General features: G+C 45.9%; 2 protein-coding genes across 2 annotated transcripts in view; one reads left to right on the top strand and one right to left on the bottom strand.

Annotated features, from left to right (window-relative positions):
- Window positions 1-16133, top strand: part of EDC3 (enhancer of mRNA decapping 3) — a 296364-nt gene that overhangs the window by 107913 nt on the left and 172318 nt on the right. The window lies entirely within an intron of this gene.
- The window catches only part of SCAMP2 (secretory carrier membrane protein 2), a 64382-nt gene that overhangs the window by 9969 nt on the left and 38280 nt on the right, over window positions 1-16133 (bottom strand). Inside the window, exons 2-6 of the mRNA XM_079991686.1 lie at window positions 15836-16012; window positions 5041-5121; window positions 3770-3859; window positions 3115-3231; window positions 261-378 (exon numbers count right to left, since the gene is read on the bottom strand). Of these exons, the coding sequence (XP_079847812.1) occupies window positions 261-378; window positions 3115-3231; window positions 3770-3859; window positions 5041-5121; window positions 15836-16012 (583 nt within the window). The remainder of the gene's footprint in view (window positions 1-260; window positions 379-3114; window positions 3232-3769; window positions 3860-5040; window positions 5122-15835; window positions 16013-16133) is intronic.

The raw sequence follows: 16133 nt of genomic DNA, 5'->3' as shown, positions 1-16133 counted from the left end.
TCCAGTTACTCTAACATGTTTGACTTGTTTCAATGAGCTCTGTGGGTTACAAAACACGACAAGACATGGGCATGAAAAGACCTGATCCAACCGGCTCTGCTTATGTTCTTATGACCTAGAATAAGGCAGCTGCCTCTGCTGCTTGGCAGCCTGTTGGGTTTGCACATCTATACTGCTTGGAAGAATTCTGACTTCCAGGTGAAGCAACAACAGAAGGGAGGCACAGAAAAGTTTTAAGAAAATGTTAAATGGAGACTCACGATTGAATCCTGCTGCACTGTTCTGCAGCTCACGCTCCTTCCTGTCCAACTCTGCTGCTTTCCTCTCCAGCTCCTCCTGCTGCTGAAGGAGCCCAGCCTGAGCTGCTGAGGCCACAGCCTGAGTGGAAGGAAACAAGAATAGTAACAATGATCAGGGGAAATGAAGAACACAAGGTTCAAAGCAAAGACAGCGAGTGTCTCTAAAAAGAAAACATATATTGTTTATATATAAATATATAAACATATATATATAAAACATATATATATATAAAAAGAAAAATATATTGACATCGAGAGGGAGCTTAGTACGAAATGTAAGCAATGCTTGGAAAGTCTCACTACATGACCAAAAAAAGCCAGCCCCCCCCCCAAAGCCATGCACAGTGGCTGGTTATGCAGATCCTGCACTTTCACTCTGCAGAGTGGTCTGAAGTAGCAGAGTTAAACCCTTCCTGGTTTCTAATTTTCTAATCATAGGTTTTCTGAATTTTCCTAGAAACCAATAAAGTCTAGAAACTGTTTTTTCCTCTTAAAGAGAAAAGTTCACTATCTCTGAGTACACTGAGTTTTATTCAAGGATGGATGTCATGGTTTTTGATGACACTGCAGGCAGGTTCCTTTTAAGAACCATCAGCTTATGGATGCAACAGAACCTATTAGAGCTGCATAAATGGGAGCTTTCATCAACATTTTACCCTCTGTTGGAAAACATGCCATTCCCCATGCCCTGCAAAATATCTCCCTTAATTATGTTTTTTTCTGCTTACTCACAGAACTGCAGAGTTGGAAAAGACCCCAAGGTGATCTAGGCTAACCCCGTGATGAAGGAATCATAACAAAATCATAGGTGACAGATGGCCCTTCAACTTCTGCTTTCAAACCTCCAGGGAATGAGCGTTCACTCCCTCTTGTGGGAGTCTCTTCTGGTGTTGAACAGCTCTTGCTGTCAGAAAATTCTTCCGGATATTTAGTCCGAATCTCCTTTCTTGTAACTTGAAGCCATTGGTTTGAATCCCACCCTCCAGAGCAGGAGAAAGCAAGTTGGCTCTATCCTCCATGTGAAAGCCCTTCAGGTATCTGAAGATGGCTATAATATCTCCTCTCAGTTTCTTCTTTCCTAGGCTAAACATACCTAACTCCTTCAACCATTCCTCATAAGGCTTGGCTTCCAAACCCTTGATCATCTTGGTTGCCATCTTCTGCACATGTTCTAGCTTGTCAATATCCTTCTTCAGTTGTGCTGCCCAGAATTGGACACAGTATTCTAGGCATGGGCTAAATAAGGCAGAATAGAACACGACTATTACTTCTCTTGGGACGCAGGTGGCGCTGTGGGTTAAAGCCTCAGCGCCTAGGGCTTGCCGATCGAAAGGTCGGCAGTTCGAATCCCTGTGGCGGGGTGCGCTCCCGCTGCTCGGTCCCAGCGCCTGCCAACCTAGCAGTTTGAAAGCACCTCCGGGTGCAAGTAGATAAATAGGGACCGCTTACCAGCGGGAAGGTAAACGGCGTTTCCGTGTGCGGCTCTGGCTCGCCAGAGCAGCGATGTCACGCTGGCCACGTGACCCGGAAGTGTCTCCGGACAGCGCTGGCCCCCGGCCTCTTAAGTGAGATGGGCACACAACCCCAGAGTCTGTCAAGACTGGCCCGTACGGGCAGGGGTACCTTTACCTTTACTATTACTTCTCTTGATCTGGGACACTAGACTGTTGATGATGCAGCCTAGAACAGCATTAGCTTTTTTCCCTGCTGCATCACCCTGTTGACTCATCTTCAGCTTGTGGTCTACTAAGACCCCTAGATCCTTTTCACACATACTACTGGCAAACCAGGTGTTCCCAGGTGTCATCTTGAATCACAATTTTGTCTTCTGCAGCATTAGCTACTCCCTCAAGTTTGGTGTCATCTGCAAAATGGATGAGCATCCCCTCAATTCCTTCACCCAAGTCATTTATAAAGATGTTGAGTAACAACCGGCCCAGGACAGAACCCTGCAGCACCCCACTTGTCCCGTGTTTCAAGGATGATAAGGAAACATTAGTGAACCAGCTACAAAGTCACCTAACTGTTAGCTTGTTCAGGCCACGTTTTGCCAGCTACTCCACAAGGAAATCTAGGGTAATTTGTCAAAAGCCTTTCTGAAATCAAGATACAGTACATTCATAGAATTCCCCTGATCCAGTAAGCTTGTAACTTTATCAGAAAAAGAAATGAGATTTGTCTGGCACAACTTGTTTTTGAGAAACCCATGTCTTAGTAATCACAGTAACCCTTTCTAAGTGCTCACAGACTGACTGTTTAATTATCTGTTTTAGGACCTTTCCTGGTAACATCAAACTCACCAGTCAGTCCTTACCTGGGGTTTCTCCCCCCCCCCTTTGAAGATGGGGACATTTGCCCGACTCCAGACTGCAGGGACCTCACCTGTTCTCCAAGAATTCTCAAAGATTCTACACAAAGGCTCTGAGATTACATCTGCAAACTCCTTTAGTACCCTTTGATGCAGCTTCTCTCTGTCACCCAAAAGCATTTCTCTGTCTTCTCCACGCAAGGAACCTCCTACATTTTAAAGACCATTCCAAGCAACATTAAACACCATTCCCTTCTTCCACAGAGGGATGGACTAGATGGCACCTGAGGTCTCTTCCAACTCTGTATGATTTTGGCCACACTCACTGTGCACATATAAAGCACATGGCTTCACCCAAAGGATACTAGTTCTTAGGATTCTTTAGGGGAAACCCATGACTTTTAAAGTGCTTTAAATGTGTGGATGTGGACTCTGTGATCAGAAAAGGATCAATATATTGGGGAGGCATCTCACCTTCCTGTGGGTTTCCCTGCCCTCCCTTTTTACCTGATGTTTACCCTGAGAGCTGCCGTCTTCTCCAAGCAACCTCTGCCTCTCTGAGCCTTCTGAGCTTGCCGAGATGAACTTAGGAGTCAGGTACTTGCTGGCCTGTCTAAGCAGCAGCTGCAACACACAACTAGGCTGGGTCTAAACTCACTGGGTGGGTCTGGCCTGATCACTCACTGGAACTAAGGCACTAAGGCTCTTTAACAGGTTAGATTATGAGACACACAAAAATGGAAGGACAGGTGGGATGGGGGCAGAAGGAGAGCCGTGTGCGCGCTCTCTCACACATGCACAAAGACACACACAAAGAGTCACAAGGCCCAGGGCTAGTGACCCTGTGGCTCTCCTAGTACTCATCTGGACTACAGCTCCCATAACCCTGATCAGTGTGCCACTAGCAGAAAAGCATGGGGCAGCAGGGGAGCTTTAAAGTCTGGGCCATTCTAGTCAAGGGGGTGTCACAGGCTGATAGGAATTTGGAAGCCTTGAATTTGGATCTTGGGTCACAGGGAACATGTTTGTAAAGCACACTCCGCCCCAGTGCTTGCCAAGAGGGAGATGGGTGCATCCCAATAAGAGGAGAGCTTAAGTGATACATTTCCTAGTGATCAATCAGCCCTCAGGGCACCACCCAGGTGTGGTGGGAGGTCTTTACCTGTGGGGTGGGTTCCACCGAAGGCTGCAGCACAGCAGGTTGCGAAGGCCCAGTGGGCTGAGCAGCTGGAACTGTCTGAGCCACATTCGTCTGAGTCAAGAGAAAGGAAAACATCAGAAGGCTGTGAGGGACGAGTTGGAAGGGCTTCTGGCTTTACTGTTGTGGAAGCACCGGGCAGACAGCCCACCCCTCTTCCCAGGGAATGTGGGGGTCCCTAACAAATCTCAGCACCCCAGGATTACTTGAGGGATGCCATGATCATTTAAGGTAGTATGATACTGCTTGTATAGTGCAAATGTGCCCCAGAAAGGCACTTACTCCAAAATTCAGTCCAACCTTTTTACTAAGACCACAAAAGATACTACCATGAACATATTGTTGTTGTTGTTTTACTAGCCTGCTAGTCATGCTGCCTGGGAAGCTCTTCGCTCTGCTGCCAGCCATGAAACACAGGCTAAACAATTGTCTTCTGTCAAATGTACTGCTGAAGGAGGGGAAGTGTGTTCTGTCGCTCTTCTGCCAACCTGCTTAGTTTCCATGCAGGCCATGGAAGAGGGATGGGGGAATCCACCTCCCCTCTACCAGCCCATTCAGTCACCTACATGTGGTAGCCTGAAGGGGCTACCAGGTGCACTGCTGTTGAATGAAAGCTGGGTTTAATCTGATGCCAACAGCAGTTTTGGGAAGAAGATTTGTCTGACTTCCATATGATGCCCATCTATGTTCCCGTGGTCCAGGAGAATCCAGGGATGCTATGTATTACCTTTTCAAAGAGAATCAGTTAGAAACAAATCTTTTTCCAAGCTACTGTCAATTTAGGGGAACTTTTATTAGCAAGATTGACTTACTGGCAAACAGAAGCCAAGGATTATGACTCAAGCCTGCAACTTACACCTTAACATTATCTCCGTTTTGTGCTACTTGTATGAAATCTTTGTGAACTGTCCCCAAGACTGCTGTGATGACAACAAACATTGGTTAACTTACTATTAGAAACCAATTCATACAAAATTCCAAATATACATGATTAATATACATTGTATTTTCCTGCATTTCTGTGATAGCACGTGGTCAATGTAAAATAATAAAACAAATGCTGAACTGAGCCTCTCCCTGTGCCAAGAGGCACTGAAAGGAGGGAGTTGTGAAAGGGAGAGGTGCTTTGTAGGCCCAGAAAGTGAAGCATGTTGATCCCTGGCAGCTTCAAATAGATCCCTCCATGAAGGCAGCTTTGCTAGCTGGCTCAGGGCCTGACCCCATGCTGCACTTACCAGCCGGGAGCTCTCAGAGAAGGGGTTGAATTCATCCAGGCCACCCTGGTTAGCGTGTGCCAGTTGCGTGACTGAAGGATCCTGGAAGAGAAGAGGCGGAAATGCTATTTAACACATGGCAATTCCTGATAGGTATGTGCAGCTGGGTGTTCATGCCAGTAGACAGGGCATGCATGCATGCTGCACTTTATTTGTAAAAATTGCCTGTGAACTTCCTTTCTCCTTGCTCACTCCCATCACAAGCACAGTGGGATTTGCCCTCCTCCCCAGCCAGCTACAATGCTTCACTGACTCCTAATGTGAAAGAAAAACACCAAATCCACACGCCCTCTTGACCATACTTCCTTATTATTTATTTAAAATGCATAGGATTTTACAAGAGTTATACAAGCAACAGACAGGCCACTGCTCCCAAAGAGCTTACTGTCCAGAATAGAGATAGTAAGGAATAGAGAGAGGAGAATGTGGCTGACTGTCGTTACACTAATTTAAAGCTTAACTGGGCAGAGAATGAAGTTTAAAGTAAACCAAGGTTTCGAGGAGGAATTTGACATGGGGTTGTAGCTGTAAAGCATTGTTTCAGGAAGCAGGAGATGATCAACTGAGGGTGACTGTATTGGAGGGGCAGAGGTCACAAATAGGAACAGAACAAGAAACAAGGGTCAAATGATAAGTTGCAGAAACCCTCTGACTCACTCTGAAAGTGGTTTATGCTGGATACAGCAGAGAATGGAGAGCCAATGAAGAGATCCGGAGAGGGAAAAAATGCAGGATTCCTGGAGCAGAGTTTTTGCCTAAAGAGAACTAAGATAGGACAGTGGTGTCCCTTTCCGTTTAGTAGTGCCATGGGATCTCAACAATTTTTTCCACCTTATGGGCTGGGCAGACTGAGTGACAAAGTTCCACACAAATGCCCAGATGAAGCATCCCTCGAGTGCCCAGGGGAAAGTTCACTCCTAACTGCTGTGTTTATAGCTGTAGAGCATATTTTAGAAACAGTCATATAAATCCAAACATGCAGAAATAGAAGTGGCTGGCCTTGCCTCCAAACAAATAATGAATCAGATTAAACTGCTCACACATGACCAAGCAGTGAGAATCAGACTGTAAGCAACAACGGGAGAGGAGAGCTTGTGCTGCAAATCCGTCCAGAGAGAGGAGGCCTGTGGTGCTGGGCAAAAATCTAGTCTCATCCCAGCTTTCATCTGCACGCTGCAAGCTCTCCTTTAATGAATAACTGCAGGCAAACAGCCTGAGCCCTGACACTCCTTGCATAAGCATGTTGTTGCACAACCTCATGAATCACTCCAGGAAGAAGAAACAGGTGCAAGCCAACCTGTGACGAAGGCTGTGGTCTGATACAAGTGTACCATGGAGGATGCTCCTGTTGGCCAGAGGGACCTACACATAGCAGAGGATCTGTTTTGCAAGCAGAATATGCCAGGTTCAACCCCCCATATCTCCAGGTAGGACTGGGAATGTCCCTTGCCTGAAACACTGACAAGACGCTGTCAGTCAGTGCAGGCAGTGCAGAGCTAGATGGACCAATGGTATAAGGAGGCTCCCTTTACTCCTAAGTAAACATCTACAAGGCTGGGTTGCACATTCCTTTGCCTTGCACGCTAATAGGTGCAGACTCAAGAGGGGAAAACTAAGGAACCCCTAAGGTTTTTGCACTTAAGGAGGTAGCCATCACATCAGAAAAATGGAACCTGGGTTAAGGGTACAGAAACCAAGTGGCTAGTTGCTATTCTCTCTCCGCCCCCCCCCGCCCCCCCGCAATGCAGCAGCACTTTCCATTTACTTTTTCATAGAGAATTTATTTGGCTCTTTTTGCGATTTGTGGTATTTGGAGGCTTGTAACCAGCTATAGCAAAACAGGTAATACAGAGAGCACAGCAGGACTTAAATTTAGGCGTGTATAGGACAGTAACACCTAGTGAACTTCATGGCTGAGTGGGGATTCGAACCCTGGTCTCCCAGGTCCTAGTCCTACTGACACTCTAACCACTAGACCACACTGGCTCTCACTGGAGGGAGCCTTTTTCTTTCTGTTTGCAAAGTCACAGCTTCTGTGATGAGTGGAGTTGTCCATCAGGCCCACATAACGTGATTATTTTCAAAGTTCTAATGTTTTTAATCTATGTAAAGGAAAGCACTTCCTTTACAGTTAGGTGATGATACTCCACCATTTCTAAAAACAATATTTCCAGCATGATAATATACTTTAAGAGACGTGGTGAGCAGAATTACACACAGCATTCCAACTGCAGCTGCACTTGGAATAAGACTTGTATAAGGCCATTATATTTCCAGCTCTACTTTCAATCCTTTTCCTAATGATCCCTAAAATATAGTTAACCTCTTTTTACCACTGCCACAACCTGGGTCAACATCTTAACTGAGTTATCCACTATGACCCTAAGATCTCGGTTCTTGTTCAGTCCTGCCACCTCAGACCTCAATAGCATATATGCAATGCTAGGATATTTTGCCCCAGCATGCATCACTTAAAACTTGCTCACACTGAATCAGATTTATCATTTTAACGCTCATTCACCCAGTTCGGAGAGATCCTTTTGGAGTGCCTCACCTCCTCTTGTAGTTGAAAACTACGCTGAACAACTTGGTGTCATCAGCCAACCTTGCTAACTCAACTCCAGGAAGAGCTAGAAAAATGCTCTGTCTTGTTCTGCAGACAGGTTCAAAAAGCAGACAACAAACATCCAGTAAATCTCACTGGCAGTCATGAATATGCAGGACTGGAACCAAGAACTAGATCAGAATGGTTTTCTTATATATTTCAAGATATAAGAATATTTATTCTAACACTCCTCCCTCCATTCCAAACACGCCATCAGATGCACAAAAGCAAACTTCAGAGTGCCAGGTACACAGGAACAGACACCCCGCAAAAAAACACAAAAGCTTTTTGTCATAATTTGCAGTGTGCTCTCTCCACCCCCAGGCTCAACCTGCATTCCTGGGGGGGGGGATGCAGTAGAATCCAAATAAAGGGGGTCAACCTTTATTCTTCCAAGCCAGCCAGCAAAAATATTATTAGGAGAAGAAATGAAAGGCAAGGCAAAGAAAGGAAGCACTGCTTTACTGCTAGAACCATTTCACTTTTGAGAAGATAGATCACCAAGAGAGATCCCTTAGTAATCAGCCAGCCCTCCTGCTTCCTCTGCCTCCAAAAGAGAGAAGCAATCCATTAAGTATTTGCAGCTTGCTTGCTTGTTTGCAAGGGACGCGGGTGGCGCTGTGGGTTAAACCACAGAGCCTAGGACTTGCTGATCAGAAGGCTGGCGGCTCAAATCCCCCGGGGTGAGTTCCCCGTTGCTCGATCCCTGCTCCTGCCCACCTAGCAGTTCGAAAGCACATCAAAGTACAAGTAGATAAATAGGTACCGCTCCGGCGGGAAGGTAAATGGTGTTTCCGTGTGCTGCTGTGGGTCGTCAGAAGCGGCTTAGTCATGCTGGCCACATGACCCGGAAGCTGTACGCCGGCTCCCTCGGCCAGTAAAGCAAGATGAGCGCCGCAACCCCAGAGTCAGTCACGACTGGACCTAATGGTCAGGGGTCCCTTTACCCTTACTGCTTGTTTGCAAACCACAGCATGTCTTAGCAAAAGACTGGGGGGGGGGGGATAAAATCAACCAGATCTCCCCTCCTGCAAGTGTGTGAAAGAGCTACTTCCCAGTTTGCTTACTTATGACAACTGTACAACAATAGAAAGGTTTCCTCTTCTCAGCACATCAAAAGCCTTCCTGAAAGGGAACAGAAGCTGCCCTCAGCTCTCCTGCTGAGATAACATTTGCAAACCACTTGACTGGAAATCTCAACTTGGTTGCTAGGTGGCACTCCGGAGTCCCTGTCCCCCCACTCAAAAAAAGCCTGACAACTGGTTAATTTCAAGAGCTGACCAGAGCATTGAACTGATGGGAGCTGAGAGATCAGCAAGGCAGGCTGAAGCTGTTACAAATATTTTTGAGTGATCAAGCTGCACCAATGCCAGAGCACAACACCAGGCAGAGGGGAGACTTTGGCTGCAGAGCTTGATGGGAAGAAGACGAAGAAAGACGTTCAAAGCTCTGGCTGTGAGCAAAATGGATGGTTTATTTCCTGTTGCAAAACTTCAAGTCTATTCTGCTTTGGAGGCAAGTTGCAGTGTCACTGGTGTCACCGGCAGTTTAGCTTTCCAAATCTTGCCTAGCTGGAACATAAGAAGCTGCTTTTTTCGAACTCAGGCCACTGGTTCCCCCAACTCAGTCTTCTCCAACCTGACTTGCAGGGGCCACTGAAGGCCTCAAACTGAGGACTTGCCCACCTACACCAAGTGAATGTAACCTGGATATTCCATATATAATGCACATAACCACTAAAATACGGCCTCTTGCTTGCATTTAGAAATCTCCCCACCCCAATTCTTCCTACTTCTAGTGATATCTTCCCTCTGGATAACTGTGTTCTTGTGAAGCTGATGTGAGCACACTGCTTGTCTTGATCTAGACTTTTAGCTCATAAAAGTGAAGCAAAATACAAGGAAGTATCCATTTAAAGGTCACAAGATCTCCCTGCAAAGTTATGCCAGTCTAAAGATTATAGACACAGAGCAGAGACATATCTGGAAATCAGGAGCAGGGATCATAGAATGGTTTTCACGCTAGATATAAATTATTCTTTAGAATTTGCAAGAAGTACAAGAGATGTGAGAGGGCAGGTTTAATTTAAGAAGGTAGACATGCACAGACACTGATCTAGCTCACCCTTAAGCAAACCGTACACCTGTATTCCCCCCCCCCACCGCTGCAGAAACAAAATCAGGAAAAGACTACAGTGCCTTCTGCTCACTAAAATGATTTGCACCTGGTCTATCACAATCAAGGTAGGGAAGCCCAAAATCACAGCTCATAAGCCATAGCAGGTTTTAGCTTAATGTGATGGGAGTCTCTTAGATGCCAACATGCAAGAATAGGAGACAGAGGCAGGCTGGCTAGATAGTGGAGATGAATCCTCAGGACTCAAAAAGTTGACTCCAGATGGCTAGTCTACGGGAGTAAAAAAAAAGATGGGGAGTAAACAGCTCAATTTAAGGCCAATTCAGTCAATTAGCTACTACAGAGTATTCAAAAACAGGTTTTTGTTTAACAAAATCTTTTGATTATGTTTCTCTAAGCTAAATGACAAATGATTTGCTTTTTGGAGGGGGAGAAAAACAATGGCAGAAGCAAAGGGAAATCAATGTCCCTGGAACATTGTAGACTATTGTTAGTCTTTAAGGCATCACTAGAGCTTTTGCTGTCTTCCCTGCAAGAGGCTAACATAACCACCTTCAGGAAAATGAAGTAACAATGCGTCTGTTAAAAGCAGTAAGTGGGTTACTACAGAAGCTTCCAATTTCATTATGCAAGACCAGGCTTCCTCAACCTCAGCCCTCCAGATGTTTTGAGACTACAATTCCCATCATCCTTGACCACTGGTCCTGCTAGCTAGGAATCATGGGAGTTGTAGCCCAAAAAACATCTGGAGGGCCGAGGTTGAGGAAGCCTGTGCAAGACTCACTGCTAGACTTTAAAAAGGATCTAATTCCAAGATAACATGAAAACATGGGTTTCATTTGAGTTCAGATTTATTCTTCATTGATAGCAATTACAGGAAGGGAAGAAGAGCTGATCCAATGACATACAGTCATACCTCGGGATAAATACGCTTCAGGTTGAGCGCGTTCGGGTTGCGCTCCGCGGCGACCCGGAAGTAATGGAGCACATTACTTCCGGGTTTCGCTGCTCCCGCATGCGGTCAAAATGACGTCACGCGCATGCACGGCGAAATGCGGCACACACAGACGTGCTGTCGCATCTTATGTTATGTTCAGGATGCGAACAGGGCTCCGGAACGGATTCCATTCACATTCTGAGGTACCACTATACCAAGAAACAGAGCAAAAGGAAGCTTTCTAGCGGTGACCCCTTTCTGGCAATTTAGGGTTGGGAAAATCTCCTAAGCAGCATTATGAGTTGCCCCCATGGCAGAATGACTTGTTCTCAAAAAGTAGAATCAAAAGGAAGCGCAGTACCATGGACGACTCCAGGGTAGGAAAGCCTATCAGCTGTTTTCACACACAAAGTAGTGCTATGTAAAACACCAGCACCCAGACCAGGACACCTGGTCCACCTTCACAGAGACACACAGTTAAACCAGGGCATCACTCACCACCTCCAGACTGCTCAGATCATAGGTGGTACTATGGAAAAACCATCCCAACTCTTTTATTTTTATCATTTTATCCCCTTGCCCCACCATCTTCTTATTATTTTTTTGCATAATTTTCATTTGTTCTCAGATTTATGTGTAAATAAAGAAAAAGAAAAGAAGACCCCAGGGTTGTCACATGGTGATGATGAACATTCATTTTTTTCTCTTTTTAAAATGGCAAGTATTTATAAGGAAACAGATACAACTCCAGAAGAAAGGGGGGGGGACTTGGGGGGGGAGTATTGATCAAAGGAGAGAAAGGCAAATAAACATGTTTGATTAGATCAGTGCTAGCTCAGTATCTATGCAATTTAATTGGATAAAATCTGTGCAAGTGTCCATATTACTAAAACATTTTGAAGAGGAAAAACACATACAGTCTTTGTTTTCTGTGGTGAATGCAGGTACCATCCTGGAAGAGGGACTGAAATGGGAAGTGCCTCTTCCAAAACATTGCCTCCTATATGTGGTTTTTACTTTAAACAAAAGTACAGTACTAAATACTGTTTGAAATTGAAAATATGTTGATCAATTGCCTTTTTACTAAACTTTTAATCAATTAAAAATTACAGCCTTAGAAAGCACATACACAACTTAAGTATAAAAGGCTCAATACCATACACAGTCCAAGGAAAAGAATGTTGAAAAACACCTTTTAGTAACTAGAACAGGAAAGGTCTGTATGCTATTGTTAGCTTTGTTGCAGTTTGCCGGCTCTTTAAACTTGAAGGCTTCAACAGCTGATTGCCACAAAGCAACCTTGGTTCTCACATGGGAGTTCAGAACTGCAGCTACCTGAATAGCTTGATCTGCACACCCACACCCAGGTCTCCAAGATTAAAACGCTGGATCGGGAGCCATCTGCCAACTCCCTTGATAAACATAGGCATGTTTCAGAGATGGCCAGCACTGCCAATGTTGTTTAGTAAAATATGAGTGACACTCTGGGAACAGAAAAGCTCCTAGGGAGATTCATTCCCCTGAAAGCTGAAAAGAGAGGACAGTGCCCATGAGTTTCGTATACAGTGGTGCCCTGCAAGATGAACGCCTCGCAAGATGGAAAATCCGCTAGACGAAAGGGTTTTCCGTTTTGGAGGCGCTTCGCAAAACGAATTTCCCTATGGGGTTGATTCGCAAGACGAAAATGTCTTGCGAGTTCCTGCGGGTTTTTCCCCCTTTCCCCCCCCTTTTCCTAAGCCGCTAAGCCGTTAATCAGCTGATCCGCTGATAAGCCGCTTAACAGCTGATCGCTAAAAGCCGCTAAACCGCTAATAGCGCTAATCCGCTAAGCTGTCAATGGGCTTGCTTCGCAAGACGAAAAAACTGCTATACGAAGAGCCTCACGGAACGGATTTATTTCGTCTTGCGAGGCACCACTGTATTTACCTCTGAACCCAACAGTTTGACAAGGAAAAAGAAAAAACACTGTAGTGCCGGGGGAGAATGCATCACTTGAGCAGGAATGGGGGACCTGCTGATGTCCAAGCATGCTAGATTGCAACTCCCATCATCCCTGACCGTTTGGCCATGCTGGCTGTGACTGGTGGGAGTTGGGAGTCCAGAACACCTGGAGAACCACAGATTTGCCACACTGGCTATAAAACCAGCTTATTCAATACAAGGTTGTTTTGCACCAGTTCCACCTGACACAATTGCAACAACTGCTTTATCCCAGCGGCCCAGCCCTTCCCACTTGGGGGCTTCAACAACTGAGGATCCTTGCCGGCAAAGAAAAAGCCCTTTCCTGGCAAGCATGTCTGACTTGCTAACTTGGAGGCATTTATTAGGCCAGATTAATACATGCCTTCAGCAGTGCGGAAACTTCTTGAAGACACAACCACACAGGGGCTACTCCACACAGGAAGCTCTTTGTCAGAAGCACACCCACACACCCTTAGTTCCAGGGGTTCTCACTACAACTCAAACAAACACCTTGTGTGAAAGTGTGTATACAAGCCATATCACAAGGCTAATTTCACATGTAAGATCAGGCCTTCAAAAAAGTAAAGTCATGCCACCTGCATTTACTATGTGCTGCCTCACCACACTGTAGGGCTGAGCTTAAAGTGTGTCAGGTATAGGGCCTTTTCCTCACCACAGGCTCTCGCTATATTGAAGTAGGAGCAGGGAACCTACTGCACTCTATTGCTGGACTACAACTCCCATTGGCTATGCAGGCTGGGAATCTAAGCTCTAGAGGTTTACAGGTTCACCACCCGTGCTAGAGAAAGAGTGCAATCCAATGCACAATTCCTTGAAATTACCACTGAATTTAGTTGGCCTTATTTCCAAGTAAACACCCAAAAGGTTGTAAAATATATAATCTGTTCTGCATGTGTATGCATTTTAATTAATGATTCTTAAGACATGCTTAAAGTCATAAATGTTGATAAAGATGGATTCAAAAAAGGAACTCAGCAATCAAAGGAAAGTTCTGCAGCTTAACCCTGAAGAACCAACTTAAGCCATTAATTATGCTCCTTTAAACCCAGGCACATCCGATTGAATTGACCACATACAGAGAGGAGAGCAGTCCAGCTTCTCTGTGCAATCCTATGTGTCTTCAATCAGAAGTCCCACTGCATTCATAGGACTATCTAGCAAATATGTTTAGGACTGCAAACTCGGTGTCCTAAAAGAATCAGAACTACATTATGAGCTTTCATAGTGGGCAGTAATGTTCTCATTCCACCCATCTCATGTACACCTGAGAAGCATCAGATGTAGGAGGGCAGAGTCAAAACAAAGTAGCAATATGACAGTGATGTGCTAACAGGAAAAGCAATACTGGAGAAACTGAAGAAGAGTCGAAGCTGTTATAAAAAAGCCAAAAGGATTATGATTTCCCACAACAACAGTAGAATTAGCACTCAAATTCACCCCATCACACAAAGAGGTGTTCAGATCAATGAAGCTGGATGCCTGGCAGCCAGACAGCTCTGCAACAGGTAGCCAATCTGGCAGTCTCCAGATGTTGCCGGACAACTTTCATTGATACTGATCACTGGCCATACTGGCTGAGGCATGTGGGAGTCCAACAATTTAGTGAGGGCAACAGGTTCTTCACCCCTGCTTGACAGAAGCAGCTGGCATTTGCAATAGACGTGTTGGTAAGTTGTCATTTATTATTTGCTTAAGTGCCTAAAGCACACTATGCACTGTACATGATGAATGGTTAAGTTGTCATAAAATAATTGTAAAAGTGCCTAAAGGATACTGGGCACTGGGCATGAATTCAAACCTAGAAATTCCTACCTACAGGCTTATAATTTAAGTTTAAAAAGTGTACTTATGAGTAGAACTGTTAACAGTATGCACACATGCAACTCTGCCCCTTTCAAGAGATAATGCAGTGTAGTATCAAAAACCTGGTGTGTGTTCTTGACAGACCAGCTCAGGAAAGGAAACTGCAACACCACTACAGAGCATTGCTCATGATTCTGTCATGAGAAGGAGCAGCAAGCAGAAATGGAGCAGCAGCAAGCTCTGCCTGGTACAAGTCAACGAATTAAGAAAATTGCTACAAACTTTTGCTACAAAAGTTTGCCTGGTACAAGTCAACGAATTAAGAAAATTGCTACAAAAATTACAGCTCCCCAAAAGTGTCAGTAAGCAAACACTCCTTTTCCTCAACAATGAAGATACAGTTCTGCCTCCCTGCCACTTGGTTCTCAAAGGAAAAACCTGTTTGCCAAGACAAAATTTGTGTTTAAGGATGGACATGCCGCCATCCCATCCTCAGATGATCCTGTGTATTAAGAAGCAACAGACTATGAGATGGGTAATCTTAAAAGCACAGGGTTTGATTTTCCGTTAGAATTAAGGTTACAGGCTACATCCATTCATAACTGAAGAAGCCCCAAATCTTGTCTGAGGCCAGACTGGAAATCCCCCCTGTAATTTACCTTGGGCTTAAAATCATAACTTCCCTTTCCCATTCCTGCAGTTCACTGTGATACAACACCTGCTTCTGGAGGGCTTGTTATGTTCACTGGGCAGTGAAGAGACACGTGACCGCTTTTATTTTATTTATCAATTCCCTCATTCATTGCATTTTCATTCCAGTCTTCCTCCAAGGAGCTCAAATCCCAAAACTCATAGATCTTCCCAGTTGTTGTCCATCTGACCCAGCCTAATCCCTAACCCAGGCTTCCTCAACCTCGGCCCTCCAGATGTTTTGAGACTACAATTTCCATCATCCTTGACCACTGGTCCTGCTAGCTAGGGATCATGGGAGTTGTAGGCCAAGACATCTGGAGGGCCGCAGGTTGGGGATGCCTGCCATAAGGGGTGATTGAGAAACAAGGGCTTCTTGGTCCGAGGGCCAAGATCCCCCAACGTGGCTAGGAGACTACACGGAGCGAGCTTACTTAAGCCCGGCTCGCTCCAGGCCGCCCTCCTGCTCCCACGGAGACCCCTCCACCCCGCCCCTACCCCGGGGCTCTTTTGCATTCGAGGGGGCCAGAGCCGAGGGGCGTGGTCTGTGGCCCCCCGCCCTCCGCGGCCACAGGTGTTCCCTTCACCCCCCCCCCGCTCACCTGGAAGGGGTTGACGTCGACGGGGTCGGCGAAGGGGTTGGTGTCGAAGGCCGACATGGCTGCTGCCGCCGCCGCCGCCGCTCTCCGAGACTCAGCTCCGCCGCACCGGTTCTCAACCCGGTCCGCTCCCTGGAAACGGCACACTTCCGGGACCAGGGGTCTCCTCCCCGCTCCTCCGCCTCTTCCCCTTGCGCGCCTGCGCAGAACGACCCGCAAGACGCAGGCGCACTCCTTCGCCACGTGACAAAGACGCCTTTTTTTTCTCTCTCGCCTTTTGTGACCTCATCGAGCCGCAGAG

Source organism: Podarcis cretensis (genome assembly GCF_951804945.1).
Source record: "Podarcis cretensis genome assembly, chromosome: 9".
Classification (NCBI taxonomy): Eukaryota; Metazoa; Chordata; class Lepidosauria; order Squamata; family Lacertidae; genus Podarcis; species Podarcis cretensis.
Note: the sequence above shows the minus strand (reverse complement) of the source record. Positions and strands in the feature narration are given on the sequence as shown.